The 18,756-nt window shown below is 36.3% G+C and overlaps 1 protein-coding gene across 4 annotated transcripts in view; it reads right to left on the reverse strand.

Annotated features, from left to right (window-relative positions):
* Positions 1 to 3,592: 3,592 nt before the first annotated feature.
* CPSF6 (cleavage and polyadenylation specific factor 6) overlaps positions 3,593 to 18,756 on the reverse strand; it is a 29,562-nt gene continuing 14,398 nt past the window's right edge. For 2 of the 4 annotated variants that reach the window (XM_084301564.1, XM_084301562.1), the window contains 4 exons: positions 17,921 to 18,036; positions 17,428 to 17,581; positions 16,476 to 16,667; positions 3,593 to 8,952 (listed from right to left, as the gene is read on the reverse strand). In XM_084301564.1, coding sequence (XP_084157690.1) covers positions 16,481 to 16,667; positions 17,428 to 17,581; positions 17,921 to 18,036 — 457 coding nt within the window. In that variant the 3' untranslated portion in view covers positions 3,593 to 8,952; positions 16,476 to 16,480. Of the gene's footprint in view, positions 8,953 to 16,475; positions 16,671 to 17,427; positions 17,582 to 17,920; positions 18,037 to 18,756 lie in introns of all 4 variants that reach the window. The other 2 variants (XM_084301563.1, XM_084301561.1) reach the window with 1 other exon arrangement.

Consider the following 18,756-nt stretch of genomic DNA (forward strand, 5'->3'; position numbering starts at 1 on the left):
ACCGTCTTGCCTCTTACACAGCAAACTCTCCTGCACAGCAGCAGCTGCTGTCACACAGCATGAGCAATCACCTTGAAACTCTTCATCACTGGGGTTGGAGCACTGTGTTGTTAGCCAAGATGCACTCAGAAAGTCAGGTAGAGTTGTCATGCTTTATGTTAATATGTTAAATATACTGTTTAATATGTTAATGTTTAAATTTGACTGTGTTTAATATGTAAAATAAACCCTGTCAGAGGTGTTAAGTGTGCAGAGTGCACTGCTATAAAAACGTGCTGTGCTACCAGGGGGTTATCTCTGGAGAAATGCAGAGGTCAAGTTGGCAAACATTGTTCCCAGTTGACTATCTTACTTGTAAGATTGCGATGCCATAGGCCTTCAAAAGGACTCTTACTGGTTCTGGCCCCAAAGTGTTTAAAGCAGTGCACCCTTTCCTGGCATTTCGGGATAAACGGGGTGTAAAGACACTCAGGTGCCAGCATCTGAATTTCCTGTAATACTGTTTGTTTAAAAAATATATATATGTATGTATATCTTTGTGGTGGTAAGCTACACATCTACAACCTGTATCTTCCTTTTACCCAGCCTGCACTGAACAAGCTTTATTGTTCACAGCTTCATACAGACCTCACTGCTGATTCTGGAATGTGATTTGCATTCTGCTCCTCTTCTCTTTTGCAACTTCGCATCTCCCCTGGACCTGCTGCAGTGTTCTGAGGTGTGAAGGACAAACCAGGGGAGAATACAGATGTGTGGCTCATCACTAATGCTTTCCACCTGTACATTTCTCCCCTCCCTAAATACAGCAGGGGGCAAAAACTTCACCTCTGATTGCTTCCTGAAGTTCTGCTTTCCCAGCAAACGCTTACATCTCTTCCACTTCCACACGGACTCAAATTTGTACAAATAAAGCCTCTCCCTAGTCATTAATGCTCTTCTGTTGGCAGAGGTAAAACAAGATGCTAGCTCTGTGAGAGGGGAAACTTCAGCAGTGCGCTCACTGCAGCTGGGTCAGAACTGGGTCAGTAGCAGAAGGATTTTCTTTCCTGCATGAAGATACCTTGGGGGCTTTATTGCTCCACTGCCTGTGCTGCAAAACCTGCAGCAGGACGTCTTCACATGAACTCAAGAGCAACCTCACGGAAATGATTCCTGCAGTCCAGAAGCGCTCCTTCAATTGCAACTCAATTGAGAGCCTGCAGTTCACAGAAGTGACTATTTTAATTTTAGGCTCCCCTGCTAAACCATGCAAATACTTCCCTGTTTCCACTCCCCTAAGAAATCCCACCAGTCAGCATTCTTACTCAGCCAATACAATTGTGCTCAGAAAGTTTTATCCTCATAGGTTAGGTGTGTGGGTTTTTTTTTTTTTGGTGTTGTTCTTTTTTGGTTTCGTTTAAGCTGATTTTCCCTTGGTTAGCTGGGATGGCTCAGCTCTTTCTGAGGCCAGCCTGCCTGCAGCAATAGATAGCAGACAAGAGGCTTCTGCATCCATTTCTGCTCTGCTACACAGCAAGGGGAGAACAAGCAAGGAAAATAACCTGCTGGAGCCTGGATTCCAGAAGTTTTTCCTCCAGCTCACCATAGGCTCTGGGGCCTTTCAATCTGGAGCAAGTGCAGAGGAGTCAGTGAAAAAGCCTGGCAGCAAGGCAAGCAGAATTGAGCAAGGAAATCTCCCTAAGCTGCTGAAATACTTCCTCGTCTCTGCTCAAGAGGCGTTGTTTCTCCAGAAAGCTTACACGAAGTAAAAGATATTTTCAGAGCGCTTACCTTCCTTGTTCTTCAGGTACTGCTTCCAATCAGACCTCGGTGATGCGGCATCCTGGTTAGTTAACCTACGCTCGAACGCTTCCACAATGAACTCATCCGCGTACTACTGAATCCTCACTGTGTTTATTGTAGGGTACACATCCTACGTTTTTGGGGACAGGATGCTTTACGATTCTCTCCCATTTAGCAATGAGAACTGCTGAACACCCTAACCTAGAGGAAAATTGCAACAAGGTACTTTAAAATAAAAAGTTAACACGTTTTCTCGTATGCTCTCCACGCAGAACAAAGCTCAGAGCCCTCTGGGCCCCACAATTTGCAGCCCCCGTGGCTCCTTCCACCTGTCCCCATCTTCACCTGGTCCCTGAAGCCAGGCTACAAACCTACACTCCCCTAGCACAGAACCCACGTTAACTAAAACCTGAGACATAATGCAATAACCAGTGGCCAAGTTAGTTTTCCTATCTTGTTCCCTGAAATTTGGAACAATTAAAGTTGGAGCCCTACAGAGTAAGCCAAGGTTATTTTCATTACTACAGATTTAGGGCACTAGCGGAAAAAATTGTGGTTCATTTTCACTGAGCATGGCGCCTCTTTTTCACAGAGCTGTACCCAGACTCACCCACCTTCCCTCATTTATTCAACCACCAAATTCATTTATTCAAACATCAGGTTTAAATAAGATCACAAGAGCTGTGATTTTTCAGACCAATCAGACCGCATTTCAGGCTTTGAAGCTAGGAAGACTAGAAAAAAAAATCCCAAATGAAAAAAAAATCAGTTTTTGCACATAATCTTACCACTGCTGAATACTGGAAGCTTGTCACAGATAAAAGTTGGAGATGACAGCACCACAAAATGGTATCGGTCACCTAAGATGGTGCAATGGACATAGTGCACATTGCGCTACAGCAAATGAACTAATTCAACAAATATTAGGAATTAGAAGTTGACCATTATTATGGTACAGCATTGCAGCGCTGATGACTTCTTGTATGTAACTGTATACATGTGTTTTTTGTATACTATTGTTGTGCTGTAGAGGAGTAATGTATTTACCTGTTAAACCACTGGGGCAAAAATAGGTTTAAACCACCACAGGATACCACTACCATTGGGTCCAGGCCAGCTGCCTGTAGGAGATGAGCTGACAACAGCTCAACCCAGTACACAGATGATTTTTGACCAAAATAAGCCTAGCTTACCACTGCTGTGTTTGACACGTGTTTTGTGATGATTAACATTTGCCACATTTAGTCAGCTAAGGAAGACAGATTAAAATAAAGTTTCATCACTGCTGGTTTATTGTATCTTGTATAGCAAACCCAGGTCCTCTAAGATACTTCAGGGAGCATTTACAGTAATGTTTGTTTCTAGACATGTAATTTAGAAAGGCTGAAGTTGTTTTACACAGCCTGCTATTTTAGTTTATTTTTCTCCACAGTTGACACTTTCACTGGGGTGACCGCATTTTACAAAAAAAGACAAAATGTTGGCTTAAAAAAGTGTGCACTTCTCACTAACCTTGAACTCTGCAGAAAGAGTCTGAATACCACATAAGATGTGCAACAGCTAGTGTGGACAACAGCTGATTACTTCTAGATTGAGAATTATAGCTTAGATTCTAGCCTTAACTACATTAGTGTCCACACTAAGTTCTAACGTCTGAATATTTGACAAAACCGACATAATGAACACAGCGAGGACAAGCTGAAATGAAGACAGACAAAAGTATTTTTTAATATAAAAATGGTCTTTATTTCTTCAATACAAGGTAAACTACTATTGCAGTTTAAGACCAACACAAAAGTTGGACAGCAAATTGCTTAACAGTCTCCTAAAGGCTGAAAAAAAGAAACCCATGAAAGCTAGAAGTTATGTGGTATTTCAAGTATAACATCTAAAAACGATGAAATGATCCCTAAACTTATAGATAACTAAGTACCTCTCTGCTGAAGATGTACTAAAATCCACATTTGCTAGGATACCATCTTACCTTGTTGAGAAATACAGGTCTCCAGAAACGCAAGTGTTCAACAGACTCTTTGGCCTGCTGGTATCAGGAAACTGTTTACTATACACATATAAAATCCTTTGGAGTTGGGCATTCTGACAGACAGCCATTTCCTTACATTTTGCATTGCAACTCTGCATTCCAACTCTTACACGCTCCCATGCTGTATTTCAAAGCCATTTCTTGAATAGTTTTTTTTTTTCATACATCCTTGTGCAAAATGGGAATCAGGAAATGGAATGACACAGGAAGACAATACAGCCTTATGGTTAGAAAGTCAGCAGTGCTGGTAATCTTCATAAAAATGTTAAGGTTTACCAAATAGGAATGTATTTCACCTGTAAAACACCTGGCTTTTTTTTTTTTTTTTTTTAATATATATATATAAAAAGGACAGCTGCACTAATAAGGAAACTGAATTTGCAATCGCTTGTATTTATAAAAGCACACACATTCCTCATTTTCTTACATTTGAAGATCAAGGGAATGTTTCTTTCATAATGTAATAATAATATGCACAGTTCAAAATATTTTCTATTACAAAATACAGTACACAAGAGGGTGAGGCCAAAGTCTATTACTTGAATATATTCCAAAGTGTTAGTTAGCATTGAATCATGTAAAATCACATTACATGGTATGAAGAGAAGGAAATTTTTACAACTGAAATGCTTAGTTTCATTGGGATTAAAGGTATACTGTTTCTTATTTTCAAGATACTTAAATAAAACCTGTATATTTCCAAAGAAGCTTTCAAAAATTTAAGCTCAGACATAGATCATGCCAGAACCTAAACCCACTGCAATAATTGGGGCTACAGACAGGATTCAAGAGCTCACAAGTGTGTAATATACAAACAGAATGAGATGCTTTATCATACTTTGTCCAACATGGAATAAAAACATGAGAACATCAAATTGAGGAACTTCCATGTTTCTCAGGAATTTATCCTCTAAAACTGAAATGATTTGAGAAGCACGCAGCATGTCAGATCTTAATTTCAGGAGCTGGTTGTGGGGGCGGCGTGCTGGGGACACACCACAAAACCACCCCAACGCCCTCACCCACCCCAAGCCTGTCTGCAACATGACTGCAAGGCAGCGTAACAAACAGCTGCAAGAGTCATTTCTGCACAAACACCGTGACTAATTAGCATGCTGCAACCCCTGCTGCAACCATTATGTTTAAGACCTATGCAATCAATTACCAAAATAATTTAAATCCCAAACAAATCCATGTTGCTTACTTCCTAAGACAAAATACTTGTTTTGGAAATAATTCCTTCTTTAAGAGCATGCACATGGATCTGCACTTTGCTTCTCTAGGATCTTGAAAGGTTTCTATTTGAATGCAGAAGAAATTTATTTAGTGTCTTGGGACCTCTGAAGAGTAGCAATCAAACATGCATGTTTTTTACATTTGAATCTACAGACAAAACTACCTTAATGAGTGTTATGCTAGTAAACTTAAGGCTGTATTTCACTTTACACAAGAACCAACAATAAGACTACGTATAAAATTCTATAAATAAAAAAAAAAAAGGCTTAGAGGTCTGTTTAACCTGTACAGAGAGAGCAAATGGATAAGACAAGGAAATCAGGAATTAAGTATTTCTATAAAGAATGTCATATATTTTTCACTAGAAACACAGATGACAAGTATATACAACATTTCAATCTGAAATTATCCACATACAACTAGGAAAACATTTACAAGGGTCTGGGTATGCAACTAAACAATCAGGTAGAAAAGTACAGTTAGAAAAACTAAGCCTCACCGGTTTCAAAGCAAAATCACTCTCTACTTAGAGGGGGAAAAACTAATCAAGCTAGCTTAAACTTAATAAGGTATCTTGCTTGTTGAACACAGAAAAACAACAGCTATCCAAGCTTTTAAGCCACACTGTAAATAAAAATGTGAAGTTCTGATACATGTTTTTCCATGATGCAGTCAGAACTCAAGTTATTGGCACAGAAAGCAAAAAGAAAGTGAGAGAAAAAGGCTGTAGTTTCCAAAGTTTTGTTCTTTTGAAGAACTATTTTTGACCTGTCAAAACATATAGCCCAGTAGAACCTTTACTAAGAAAAAAAGCCTCACCCTATTTAAAAAACAAAACAGAACAAAAAAAAGTCCCAAGCCTACTGCAAAAACAACTTGTCGCTAACGTGCCACCACCCCTACTTGTTGGTTTTGTTGTTCAAGATAAAGGGCATGGCCTTAGGTTATTTTCAACATTACTTATAAAAAACAGTATTTAAAAGAAATACCAAATATTTCCTCACAGACGGATTTATCCTTTCATCAGCAAAAGGAGATGAAATACAACTGAGTGAGTATCAAAGAACACAGCAGTAGCCATTGTGGCATCACCACCAGCCAGTAAATTACCAAGCTGCTATTTCCTGAGCATGCACAGGAAATTGCCGGTAACATTTAAGAAACCAAAACCTGGTACAAATTGTATTACAGATCCAGTTATACATGATGTGCATTAGACGTATTCCTTTTTGGTGTCTATCAGGGTCTTTGGATTTTTTTTCTGTACATATTTATTGTTTCGTTTAAAAAAATCTAACAAATGGAACTCACAATAACGAGAGTATTACCTAAACTGTGACACAGTGTGTCTATCAGTTAAAACTAGGTGTTCAAAGCACAGGCAGAAATAAGGGGCTTCAAATGGGGACCTCATCTTTCAAGCCACAACAAACACTCAGTTTCACCTGTGTTGTTTTCTCCTTGCTATTTCCTCCCTGCTATTTCCATTGCCAGCAACGGAAATCTGTATGCATGAGAAATTACACTCTGTAAAAGGGCAACAGTCTCCTTAAATCTGTTTCAGTGTGGAGTAAAGTATCAGTTCCTGCATAAAATGCTTTTCAATTGACTTTTTTTATTTTAAGATTGAATATAGCTATGCAGTGGAACATTACTTACCTGCTGCCTCTCCAGCATTAGCTACTCCCCATGTAACAGCTATAGGCAGGTTTCTCCTCCCTTAAACTTATTACACACAGCAGTAAACAATGGTTTTAAGTAAAAAATAATAAAAAAAAAATTACAACAGTATTGTTTGTAACCAACACCTATTCACAAAAAGCAGGAAATGAGTCATGACTTGTTTGATACAACTTTCAGTTTACAAAATTTTAAAAGGCAGTTTTCATTTTCCAACAGGATTAAACAAACATTGCAAATATCTTCTCAGTAGCAAATAGTTCAATAAACACCAGTGATCCCATGCATGAGGATTCAAGGTACACAGTTTAAGGAAAAAAAAAAAAAAGGGGTAGTCTGAAGCTTGTGGCCAAATCCAACAGCATCAAGCTGGCTGCAGAAAATCTGGCCAAGTGGCAAGTGACAAAAATTAGTTAGAGCATTTCAGACTTCTGCAAAAACTTCTGCAGTTGCAAAGGCTACTGGTCCCAACTCAGTAAAGCGTAAAAATCACACACAAAAAGAAACCTAAAGCATATGTTTACATTCCTTGAAATCTATGGAATGCAAGCATGTGCTCTGAATGCTCTGGAAAACCAAATGAAGTGCTTTCCTGAACAAGGTAACATATTTTAGGTCTGCTGTAAAACCTTCAAGAAAAATCAGTAAAAAAAGAAAGGAAATCAAGAGCTGTCTAAGAGTTGCCTCTTAAAGCCATTTGAGGTCTTGAAATTTAACTTAAAACATTAAGTGCTGCTATTCGAATAAATGAGAATGCTAATAATAAAGCCATTACATAATGACTTAGAATAGATGAATAATGAGCCTTTGTGCAAGGCTGCCAGAAACCGAATTCTTACAAATTACATGAATTTTTCTGTTCGCTTATGCTTCGTGCAATGAAATTTAGAAGAAAATCCTGTTTGTTCTCAAGTTGTTTGAAACATCCACTTGACTGGAAGTCAGCTTCCACTGCAAGCTCCAGTGAATTGTTTTGAGGTAAATTTACAAAACCTCATTTGACAGACTTAATTATCGCCACTTTTTGCTAAGGTTATTTCAATATTGCCCATCACTGAACAAGGACATACAAGTGTACCTTCTCTTTCATATGCATGTGTGAATAAACCCCAAAGTATTAAGAAAATATCAAACCCATAAAGTCTGAAAAATGGAAACATCTGGTTTCTTCTGTCACATTTCTAATATACAACTATGTACAGACTGCTACGGCCTTGGGGGTGGAGGGGAAGGGGGAAAACACACACAAGCACTATTACTATAAAACTGTAAACAACTGCAGAATTTTTTTTTTAACTTTTGTTTTTTAAAGCTAACCTTTCCACCCCTCGATATGAACAGTTTAAGTTCATATAACCAGTTTAAGTTAATATAAACTGTAGTGTCAGCCAGAACTAAGGCTGTTTGAAAGCGAGCATTTTCAGTGTGCTAAAATCAGAGCCCTGGGACCACCTCTCCCCCTAACAGACCGTGAGGAACTGCAGTTTTTACAGTTTTATATGTCAATTAGCAAATTCACAAGCCACCTAGGCAAACACTGCTAGAAAGCAAAATAGCATTAAAGGTTTTTGGAACCATCTGTCTTCGTATCAAAATTGAGTGTGTGAGAGCAACATTAGTATGTTCAACTCACTGAATGCAAGATTAGGTTGAGGCATATGCAAGAACTATTGCGATGTTTTTAAAGACAGCATCAATGTTTTCATTGTAACATTATCTTTAAATATTGCTGAACACAAGACTTTCCCTGAGGTGTAAACATCAAATAACTTGAACAGCTTTACACATCAGCCCCATTAAACAGTTTATTACAACACTACATCTACTGTAATCAAAGTGGTGCTGTGTACAGACATTATCATATGAACATTTTAACATGAACAAACTACTATAAAAACAAGCATTTACTTGACTTTTTCCAATTGCTTGCACATTATAATTGCCAAATGTATATAACCAGTAATAAAGTTGCAAAAGCTATAAGGTTTAAATCACACAGGTTTCCCTCAAATAAAACAGTTAAGCAACATAAAAAAAGTAAAAGAGCTACTGGTTACCATGTATGCAGATTTGCTTTATTCAGATCTATTCCTGTTCATTTTATCCATGAATCCTTACAGGCTCAGTTCAATCACATGAAGCAAACTGCTGGACAAGCATCTTTCCTTGAAGAACGTATCTTGTCTTGCACGCTGTTCCTCTTCCTTCAGCTGTAATGTGTCAAAATTTGTGATGTAGATTTTGCTAGTCCCCATAATACACAGAAAATTGTTGGCTTATCTATACATACACAAGTCGTGCATCTACTTCACCATAATGTAAACTAACACAAGATACCCGGAAGCAGTAGCTACTTGTTTGTGCAAGAAATTGTTTCCTAGTACAGCAGTTAAAATTGGTGTTGTTGTACAACAGGATCGAAAGAACAAAAATTCCACAGTTAGAAGTACTGAATGGTAAAGGAAGCAATAGCTACTGTTCCTGTGACTGATGGAAACATTTATATAGAACATTTCCTAAAGTATGCACTCTGCAAGAATAAACGAACAAGCACGTAAGGTAATTTTGCCACAACTAGGTTTTTACATTTTTACCTGCCCACTTACAGAAGATTTAAACTGATTTGACATTTGAATAATGCACTGATTGTATAACGAAGTGGATGGCTCACAGCTCAGTAACATTTAAAAGTGCACAGAATCTGGTACCAATACTTCAAAATTTTCAACCTAGTAGCAAGCAGGACAGGCTTCACATCTAAAAATACACTCTTGATGTTTTTTAACCACGCAAACCCGCTCTTCAAATAATACAACATAGATCTGCAGGTTTCCTCACCTAGTTATCCTAGGAAAAAACCCAAACCCTACTCCCTACTCTCAACTGTTTTGGCAAATAAGGAACCACACCATTCAAAGTTAATTACGGAAAGAGTTCACAAAGTACTTGGGATGGTATAATTCCATACACTGGATTTCAGTTGAATTCCATTACAAACCAGTTAGCTAGCTTCATTTCAGCAATCATTCACAATTTCAACATTCGATAATGTCAAAATAATTTAAATCAAATTGTTTAAAACCCAACACATCAGCTTGTTCATTTGAAAAACAGACATTTAGAGGAGCAATTTCATGACCATACATCAGTACACAGCTGTCAAATATTCTGCTGCTTTTGTAATATTCGTAAAACAGTTGGGGAAACAAAGTATTCAATTTTTGTATAGTCAATTGACACATTTCTTCCTCCCTTCCTGAAGATGACCATTAACAGTAACTTTAAAAAAAAACAAATAATCAAGAGCTTAAGCTCTATACATTACAGTATGCAAGTGATTTAGTCCAAGGCTGAAGCAGCAAGGGGAATTTTTTATTTGCAGACTTTGTTCTCAAGTTATCCATGTATCAACCAGTAACTACTCTGGGTGAACTTTCTTCATCACAGACCAAAGTTTCCACAGGTACTTGTGTTTTTTTCCAAGGTACTTGTATTTTCTCAGCAGCTAAGTGACAAAGTGCCGCCTCCTACCACAAGCAGACTCATGCAGAGCTGCAGGCTAAGGTAGTGCACACAGCGGAGAATTTCAGGTTTTTAGTGGAGAAACTCGGTGTATGACAGCTGTGAGTCTGCATGTCAGAATTTGCTGCTCTCATAATACAATTGCTGTGGCAAGAATTATGGATCTTTATCACTTCTATGGCGACAGTTAACAGATCCAAAGCACCGTATGTAAGATTTAAAACCCTAGCATAAGAAAGCTTCAGTTCCTGAGAATAACTCGCTAGATTTGTAAGGGCATTTCTGGAACTACAGGAACTTTAAGGAATGCTTGATAAACTGTACTTAGAATTAGTACTTGTCAATATAGGGCTCTTAGGATGGTCAGCACCACAATAAAACTTTTATTTTACTTTATTTTTAAAAACATGACCAACTAAAATCCGAAGTGGGGTAAATTTTGTTTCCAAGTACTCTGCCCATATACCTGGGCAAAATCAGAACCTTTGCAGTTCCAAAGGGAAGAAATTAATCTGTATGGATTATACCTTCATCAACAGCCCTTTTCAGTATTCTACACGCAAGTAGAATATTGAAGAAACAACTTGGAAAAAATGAATCTGTAGTTAAGCCTTCTTTTTGCAATGCTGTTTGCCAGCTGCCTCAAGTTCATGAGCTATCTGTCCCAAGCACGTATATATTAGGTTTGTACAATTTAACATCATACAGCAATCAGTTTCTCAGCATTTCTACTAATAAAACCCAAATTGCAGACTTGTCTGTTAAATAGTGAAGTTGTGGTCTAAAAGCTATGTTTTTATGCCAGAACATTTCAGAAATGAAATCCCAGAACTTCAGGGATCAAACATTTTTATACTTATGCAAGATGCAACTTGAGCATTTTCACACCCCCAAACAAGACTCTTACACCAAAACCCAGTAGGTATCATATAAATATAAAGCATCTTGCAGTAACAACTGATTTTTTTCCTTTAATTCCAATCATCCAAATAAGCATATGAAAGCTTTAAACAGCTTTCCGAAGTGTGAAAATTCTACAGTAATTTAAAGCTGTATGTGCATACATCTGTCAAGTTTGTAAGTGTAGTTATTTATCTGATATTTTCAGACTGAATTTCAATCCCACAAAATGTTCACATTTCAGTAAAACGCATGATACATATTTATAACCATATCCTAACAGCTCCTAAGAAGGAATATAATTGTCTTTTATTGTACTCTATACATAAAGAAAAAATATACAAAAGCAAAAAACCCACAAAAAAATCAGCTTGAAGGCCAAAATTTGTTTTAACTTTATCTAGATCCCAGACTGTCAGACACCTTCAAGTATTGTGATGTTTTAGCTATAATACAGTGAGAAGGAATGATTTGCAAGCTTGACTCTGTCATTCTGCACGTAAATTATGTATCAGTCTCTGTCCACCATACATGTACAAATAACCTATTCTACCACCCCTAGCAACTTCTTCCATTTGTTTCATTGTTCCCCTATTTTTAGTGTACTTACCTGTCATCTTTGATTTGATGTTGATTTTAAGTTCTACACTAAGATTGAACAATTTCTTGATTCTATAAATATTTTTGTATGGATAGAAAGAGAACAATCCCAAGCTACAGTTTGTTTCTTTATGTGGCTTTTCCTACTGTCCCAGCCTGTCTACTCACCAGAGACAACTGATGAACAGAGGGGTGTGTTCAAAAACCAGATCTTGAGTTTACAAATCAAAATGCTATGAGGTTGGCAAGTATATTTCACATTAATATATGAGGAAGACATAGAAGGTAGATCAAGTAGATCTGTCTGCCTTAGGAAAACATAAAATGAAGATCTTTCCCTCTCTCTTTTTGGGAAAAAGATATCAGTTCTCAAACCACAATGAGCAAAAGGAAAAAAAAAATTGTTCATTCTTTGGAGAAAGCTGTATGCAACCAATGTTTTTACTTGCAAGTAAAAATTATTTGTTCAAATGTTATAATGACTTACAGATGAGTTTCTTGAGGAACTTCCATACAGCCCAAATTTGTTAATACTACTGATTTCAGAAAAAGAAAAAAGCAGGCTGTAGGGAATCAAAAAACTTAACTGTGTCTTAAGATACCTCATAAGACAACAAAATTACAGCAATGTTCATGGAGGAAAAAAAATCATAAGAACACAGGCTTTTCAGTTCACTTGCTTTTTCAAACCATCTTATCACCCTTGAGGAAATGAGAGAAGATACTGAACATTAACAAACAACGGATATGCTTCTGTAAAGCACCGTGACAGCCATAAAACAGAGTTTAAGAAGCATATTGAACAATGGCACTGCTTGACTCTTTCACTCTAAAGTAGATTTCAAGTTTTGAATCAGATGCACAAAGCATGAGTTCTCTGATGAGTGCTAAGAAACACATGAAAAATGCCAGCCCCACATATATGTTTCCTCGAAAAATACACATTAAAAAAAAAAGATTAGGTAAATAATGTTCATAATAGCTCAATACTAATAGGATCTAGAACAATCCTGAACATGTACATATATAACTAGGGTCTTGAACAATGCTACCATGATTCACTTGAGGTTCAGTTATTAACTAGAAGCTTATAAAAACAACCTACAAAAATAGGCATTTTCCTATTATCTACAAGATTTCTTAAAAGGCTAATTTCATACTTTGATGTTTGCTAACACAGTTACAGGACAGTTCCTACTTACACAGACAAAATATAACGTACCTTTTTAAAACTATCAAGTACCATTTCCCCTTTTAACAACACAAAAAAAAAATTACAAACGTGTTAGTTTTTAAACCACTCCAAAGCTGAAACTACTTCAGAGACCTGAGAGCAGTTTCTGAAGAAGCATACGAGCCTCAAAAGTACATTAGACTAAATGATTTTGCTTACAGTGGTTTGAGAATAGAAAAATCAGAGAAAAGCCACAAAATATGGAATACAAAGTCTACATACATTATCAACTGTTACATTGTTAGTGTATTTTTTCTTTGCAATTCAGTCCAAATCCAGTTTAAATAGGAAATAATCAAACGACCCAATAACAAAAACATAAAATGAAAAACTTAACATTCAGTAGTTATAGAAATTCAGACAGATTAAGATTGGGACAATGTATCAGCTAGAAATACATCATTAAGTATCAGATAAACTAAAAAAATCTGTCTTAAAAAAAGAATCAGGACTCATGCTGATGAAGTTACATTACTATTCTGTTTGTACACATGCATTTTGCTGTTAATCCTTCTCAATACCATTCTGTTAGCTTTCTTGACTATTACAAGTCAGACATTTGTCTTATACATCTGTTGTTCTCTTTTGTATCTATGTGCAAAGACGTTTCAAGAGGTTACAGGTAATTCAGGTTACAGTAATTCTGTAAAATGGATTATCAATGCATGTGAAGCCTTACTCTAGCGAAGGCACACAAGAATCTTGCGAGAATTTAATTTTAAATCAGAAAGTGTACAAACAGAAGTGTAAATACCTGCTATGGTACATCTGAACTTTTTAATAGGGTTTTATAATGAATACATTTAGTAAGTTACTCCAATTTAATCCATCTCTAACTGTAAGTAAATACAATAATACAAAGTGAATTTCACTGTATACAAAAATATTCACAATGGACCTTTAAAATCCTTCTGAACTAAGTGTAACACTTTTTTCACTTTTTTTTTTTTTTTAATATGCCAGTACAGTATCACATTTATGACTGTAGGTACACACAGAAATAAGAAGTATAGGTGCCATTCATAAGGTGTAGGCACACAGGCAACTTCATGTTACCTGATAAAACACAGTAATGTGGGGAGTAACTCTTCCCAGTACTGCTGATATATATATATAGTGATTGAGATTGTTAAATCTATTTATGAGTATTAATTAATGTAAAGAGCAAAACAACAAAAAAAAAATGTATGGCAACATACATCTTGGTGAAAATGAAACATACAAACCAAAAGATCACTGTACGCTTTTATGTGTATTTATATATATAAACAAAACTACAGTAAAGCCTTTCTTCATTAAGACAGAAACAAGACAAAATGTTTACAACTTAACTTTTTAAAAAAATACCAAATGTTTTCATTTACATGAGGAATACTAAATTTGCCCTTTAAACCAAATTATTAGGACCTATTTTCTTTGTGCAAGGGTATCTTACCTATGCAACTCCTCTGACAGAAAAGAAGTCCCAGCACACAACAAAGTTGAAAGAAGTTGTATATACAAATCCCACCTGAACTAAGACTGAAACCTCAGTTTCATTTTTTTTGAAATTGTGCTTAATTTGTTATAAAATGCAGCAACCTAACAGTATTGGTCATGTTTTCTTGGAGTGAGAGGGTAGGGAATCTGTACTGGGCAAGAAATTCCACATCTACATCCACAATAGTCTAAATACACAAAAATAAAAGCTGTATTAATAAAGCACATCAAGGGTAAAAAAAAAAAAAAAAGTTGCCTTAAGTTCCATGTTAACAATTTTTAGTATAGCTTGCTCATCTCCAACAGAAGTAAAAAACTCATTCAGCTCAATGGTTACTTCCCATTAGTAACTATTGGCATATTTCACAAATATTATTTTATGATAAACGGGAAAAATCCAAGTCAACAAGAGAAACTGCAGTTACTTCTGTTAAATCTGTATTTTTATGTTCTGACATTTTTTCAATTAAGAACAACACTTGCTATTTTTATGCCATTCCGGAATTGTTTCTGTCATTCCATTTCTGATGACAGAAAGTGGCATGAACTACTGCCAACTTTATTTCAGTTTCACCTTCCTATTAAAGCCTTTGACTCCCCTTCTCAACATCCATTACTGCTTTTTTAGAGTATGAACCCAAGACAATATCCCACTTAACACTCAGTAGACTAGTGCATTTAAGATCAGATTTTGTTTTCTCCAGAAGGAGTCAGTGACACAAAAGCCTAGCATGGAAAAACTGACATTCAAATAATGCAAAATGATAGAAATATTTTTACTTAGGAGCAAGTTACAATTTATATGATTTCTAATATGCTTTGCTCTATTTAACTTCTGAAAATGAACTTCCATGAATAAATGCCATAAGCAAATCTGGAAATTACATTGGGGGCAGACATAAGAAATGGAAGTTGGGCAGACAGGCAAATCTGCTGGGTTTCAGTTTGAATGTGGATGTGGTGAGAAAGTTCTAAAAATGGAAAAGACTACTGCAGCAAAAATAGGTAGTTTTGTTCTGTTCTCCCCTTATTGTCAAATATAAGGAATCGTGAGCAGCTCAAATTACCAATCCTCAAAATTGTACATCATGTAATGTGATATACATTATATACATCATATATGTATTTTAAAGCTCTCAACAGTACACCAAAGAAAATGTTATTTACCGTGCTACTCTGTAGCTACCTAGACATTTGATGCATGAAAGACTCCAGAAACATGACATAAAAGAACATTTTAGCATGTCAACAACCAGAAAAGAACCAACCCTTGTGTTGTACATTTGTTTACTAGTCTTCAGAAAATGACTTTACTGTCAGAGAGGGCAGGGAATGAAAAAGCAGGGTGGTGGGGAAAAACCGACCATAAATCTTATTGAAGATAACACCTAAATTTAGCTAAAAGACAGAAAAAAGTGACTGGCCACATTTTAGAAAATAACAGGCAAAGTCTATCTACATTTCCTGACTTTGAGTAAAACTCACTGAAACAAAAAGAAAGAATCTACTAGTGCAAGGACGGCAGCTGTATGTACATGTTCCCTACACAGATACAATCCCCACGTGACATATGAAGGGCTAAATGCTGCAGTCCTCACACAACTAGATTTTTTGTTTTAGAATACAAATGATAAATACAAACAAATTTCATACGATCTTTTAAGATTACAAGAGAGCAGACATCAGTCTGACTTACTGCTTAATAAGGAATGGCTCGATTGCACTTCATAACAATTAAAAACATTAATACCACCTAAAATTAAAAAGAAGGCATGCCGACTGCAGAAAAGAGTGACACAAATACTCCCTCCCAAGACCAGAGTTACCTGTCATTACTTACCTGACTTCGTTTCAGATGCTAAAAGAAGAAAGTAATTCAGTACGTTCTGCAGGACCATTTAAACGCAGACATTAATGGTGTAAATAATCCCAAATCTAGAGCACTTTTAGTAATTCAGTAACAGTAGAAGAGTAAACTTAAAGAACACAAATGCTCACCTTCTTTAACGATGGCGATACTCCCTCTCTCTGTCTCGTTCTCTGTCGCGATCTCTGTCGCGATCACGATGCCTCTCTCTTTCCCGACTTCTTTCCCGGTAATAGTCATCATGGCGATCTCTACTACGTGATTTGTGGCGTCTACTTTTTTCTCGTGACCTACTGTGGTCCCTCTCCCTGGATCGTTCACGTCTTCTAAAAGAAATTACTTCATTAATTTTTTTTCTTCAAAACACAAGCCACTCACATGCCAATTCTGTATTCTGTTGACTAGTAAGAATTGGATCAAAAAAGTATATATGAGAGAATCATCTCCTCAGAGGTGAGAGAAATAACTCTTCGCTGAGATGCAGAGATGGTTTTGTGTATAACATGGAAGATATGAAAGGTGGTGATGGCTCAGAGCAGTTACAAATAGGTGTCATCCACTTCATAATCAAGGAAAAGTCAAAAAGCACACGTTCAAAATGGAGGACAGCTGAGATCATCCTCTGCCTTAAATGATTAAATGATTCCGACAACATGGCTGCTCACTGGGGTACTGAAAGTATGGGCCAAAACCAGGTATCTGTGTTTTTATCATTCAAAATATAAAAAAAGATGTTTGCTACATTATTTTTCAATAGCAAATTATTATCAAATTATACACTGGACAACTTAACTGATAAAGTAAAATTCAATTTTGAAGCTTACAGGCTGCAATACTACCATGTAGAAAAGGATACTAATTAAGAACTAAGAGTTAAAAAAGTCGTCAGATCAAGTTTAAAAACAGGATTAGTTAAAAGGCAGATTATTTAAATTCAAAATCCACACCTGGTTCTTAAACACATTTCTTGTGCAGATGAGCGAATCATTAATCTTATCGCGACTTAGTTTCTTTCTCCTTTGTGAACTAATCTTGCCCTACACCTTCCCCTTCAGAAGGGCAGATGGAAGAGGAAAGTTTTACCTGGATCCAGAACCATAAGACTTGGACTCAATTCCATGAAGGCAGTCTTGAAGAGAGCTAATAAGAACTTTACAACGATCATCAGCAGATACTTTGGACTGTTTAATTAAGGAAATTGCAGTTACCAGGGTCTCTATAGCACTTCCATAGTCCCCTGAAAACAATATAAAATCACTGTGAGAAAATTATATCAACTAAAACAAAAAAATTCTATCTGTAGTAACATTACCATTCAGGATGTCTTCTCTTCAATAACCATCCAGATCATTTACTGTAGGACTAAGCATTAAAATACTGTCCAGATCAGTACTCAGAAAGCATTCACAGACATCAGCTGGAGTACAGTACAGAAACAGTCATAGGTTGTATCTAACTTCAGCCTCCTGAAAGCCGTATTAGCAAGACACGGCTTCAAGGCTGTGGGTTTCCTGATAGAAAAACTCTACTCTTTCTAGCTGGGTAGAATAGAAAACATTAATAAAGCTTTACTAACCAGCACTGGCATCTGATACAGCTCTTGAAATGGCACTGCTTGAGATCGCCCTATTTCTATTCATGATTTCTTCAAATTCTGCTTCACTTAGAGGTGTCCTTGCAGCATCCATTTCTCTGAAAGTAATAAAACTACTATTTAAAAGATTAAGAAAATGTTAAGGAGTTATCATTGCAGTTTTAACAATCCAAGTTCACAACTTTAAGCAAACTGACAAACAGAAAAGAAAGCAGGATCTGGGTTTGGTTTGTGTTAAGGACCATGTTACAGTACAAAATCCTGAAAGCTTAAAAAAGGATAAAAACAAACAAACAAAATAAATAAATAAATAAAAATATTCTTGTTCATCCCATCTATTTTGAAAATTCAGCAGCACTTGAAACTGTGCTTTACAAATATTTATCATTTTCATAAAATCCTTCAAGGTATGTGAGCAGATATTACCCCAATTGAATGGATGTGACAAGGTATGTACACAGGTAACGCAACTTTGAGCAAAACTAGGAATCTTCTTATGAAAATGATGGAATTAAAACTGTATGATACCGTTTTCCAGATTCTTAAGTAAGACCAGAGTACTGTAACTTATGAGAAGCAACTATAGTCTGTCATTTTTAAAACAATATATTATCCGAATGACACTTCAACATTTTACAGCTAATTCTAGTATTTATTTCTGGTCAAGTTCAAGGTACTTCAAATATATCTACAAACTGGTCACTGTAAAGAAGAAGCAATAAATGAGAATCCTTGTACTCATTACATTTTAATTATTAGCTACCTATAAATGGGTTACAAACAGAAGTTAACCTACACAAAATTGTTCTCAGAAGTTT

The sequence above is a fragment of the Netta rufina genome (assembly GCF_964035555.1).
Source record: "Netta rufina genome assembly, chromosome: 1".
Taxonomy (NCBI): domain Eukaryota; kingdom Metazoa; phylum Chordata; class Aves; order Anseriformes; family Anatidae; genus Netta; species Netta rufina.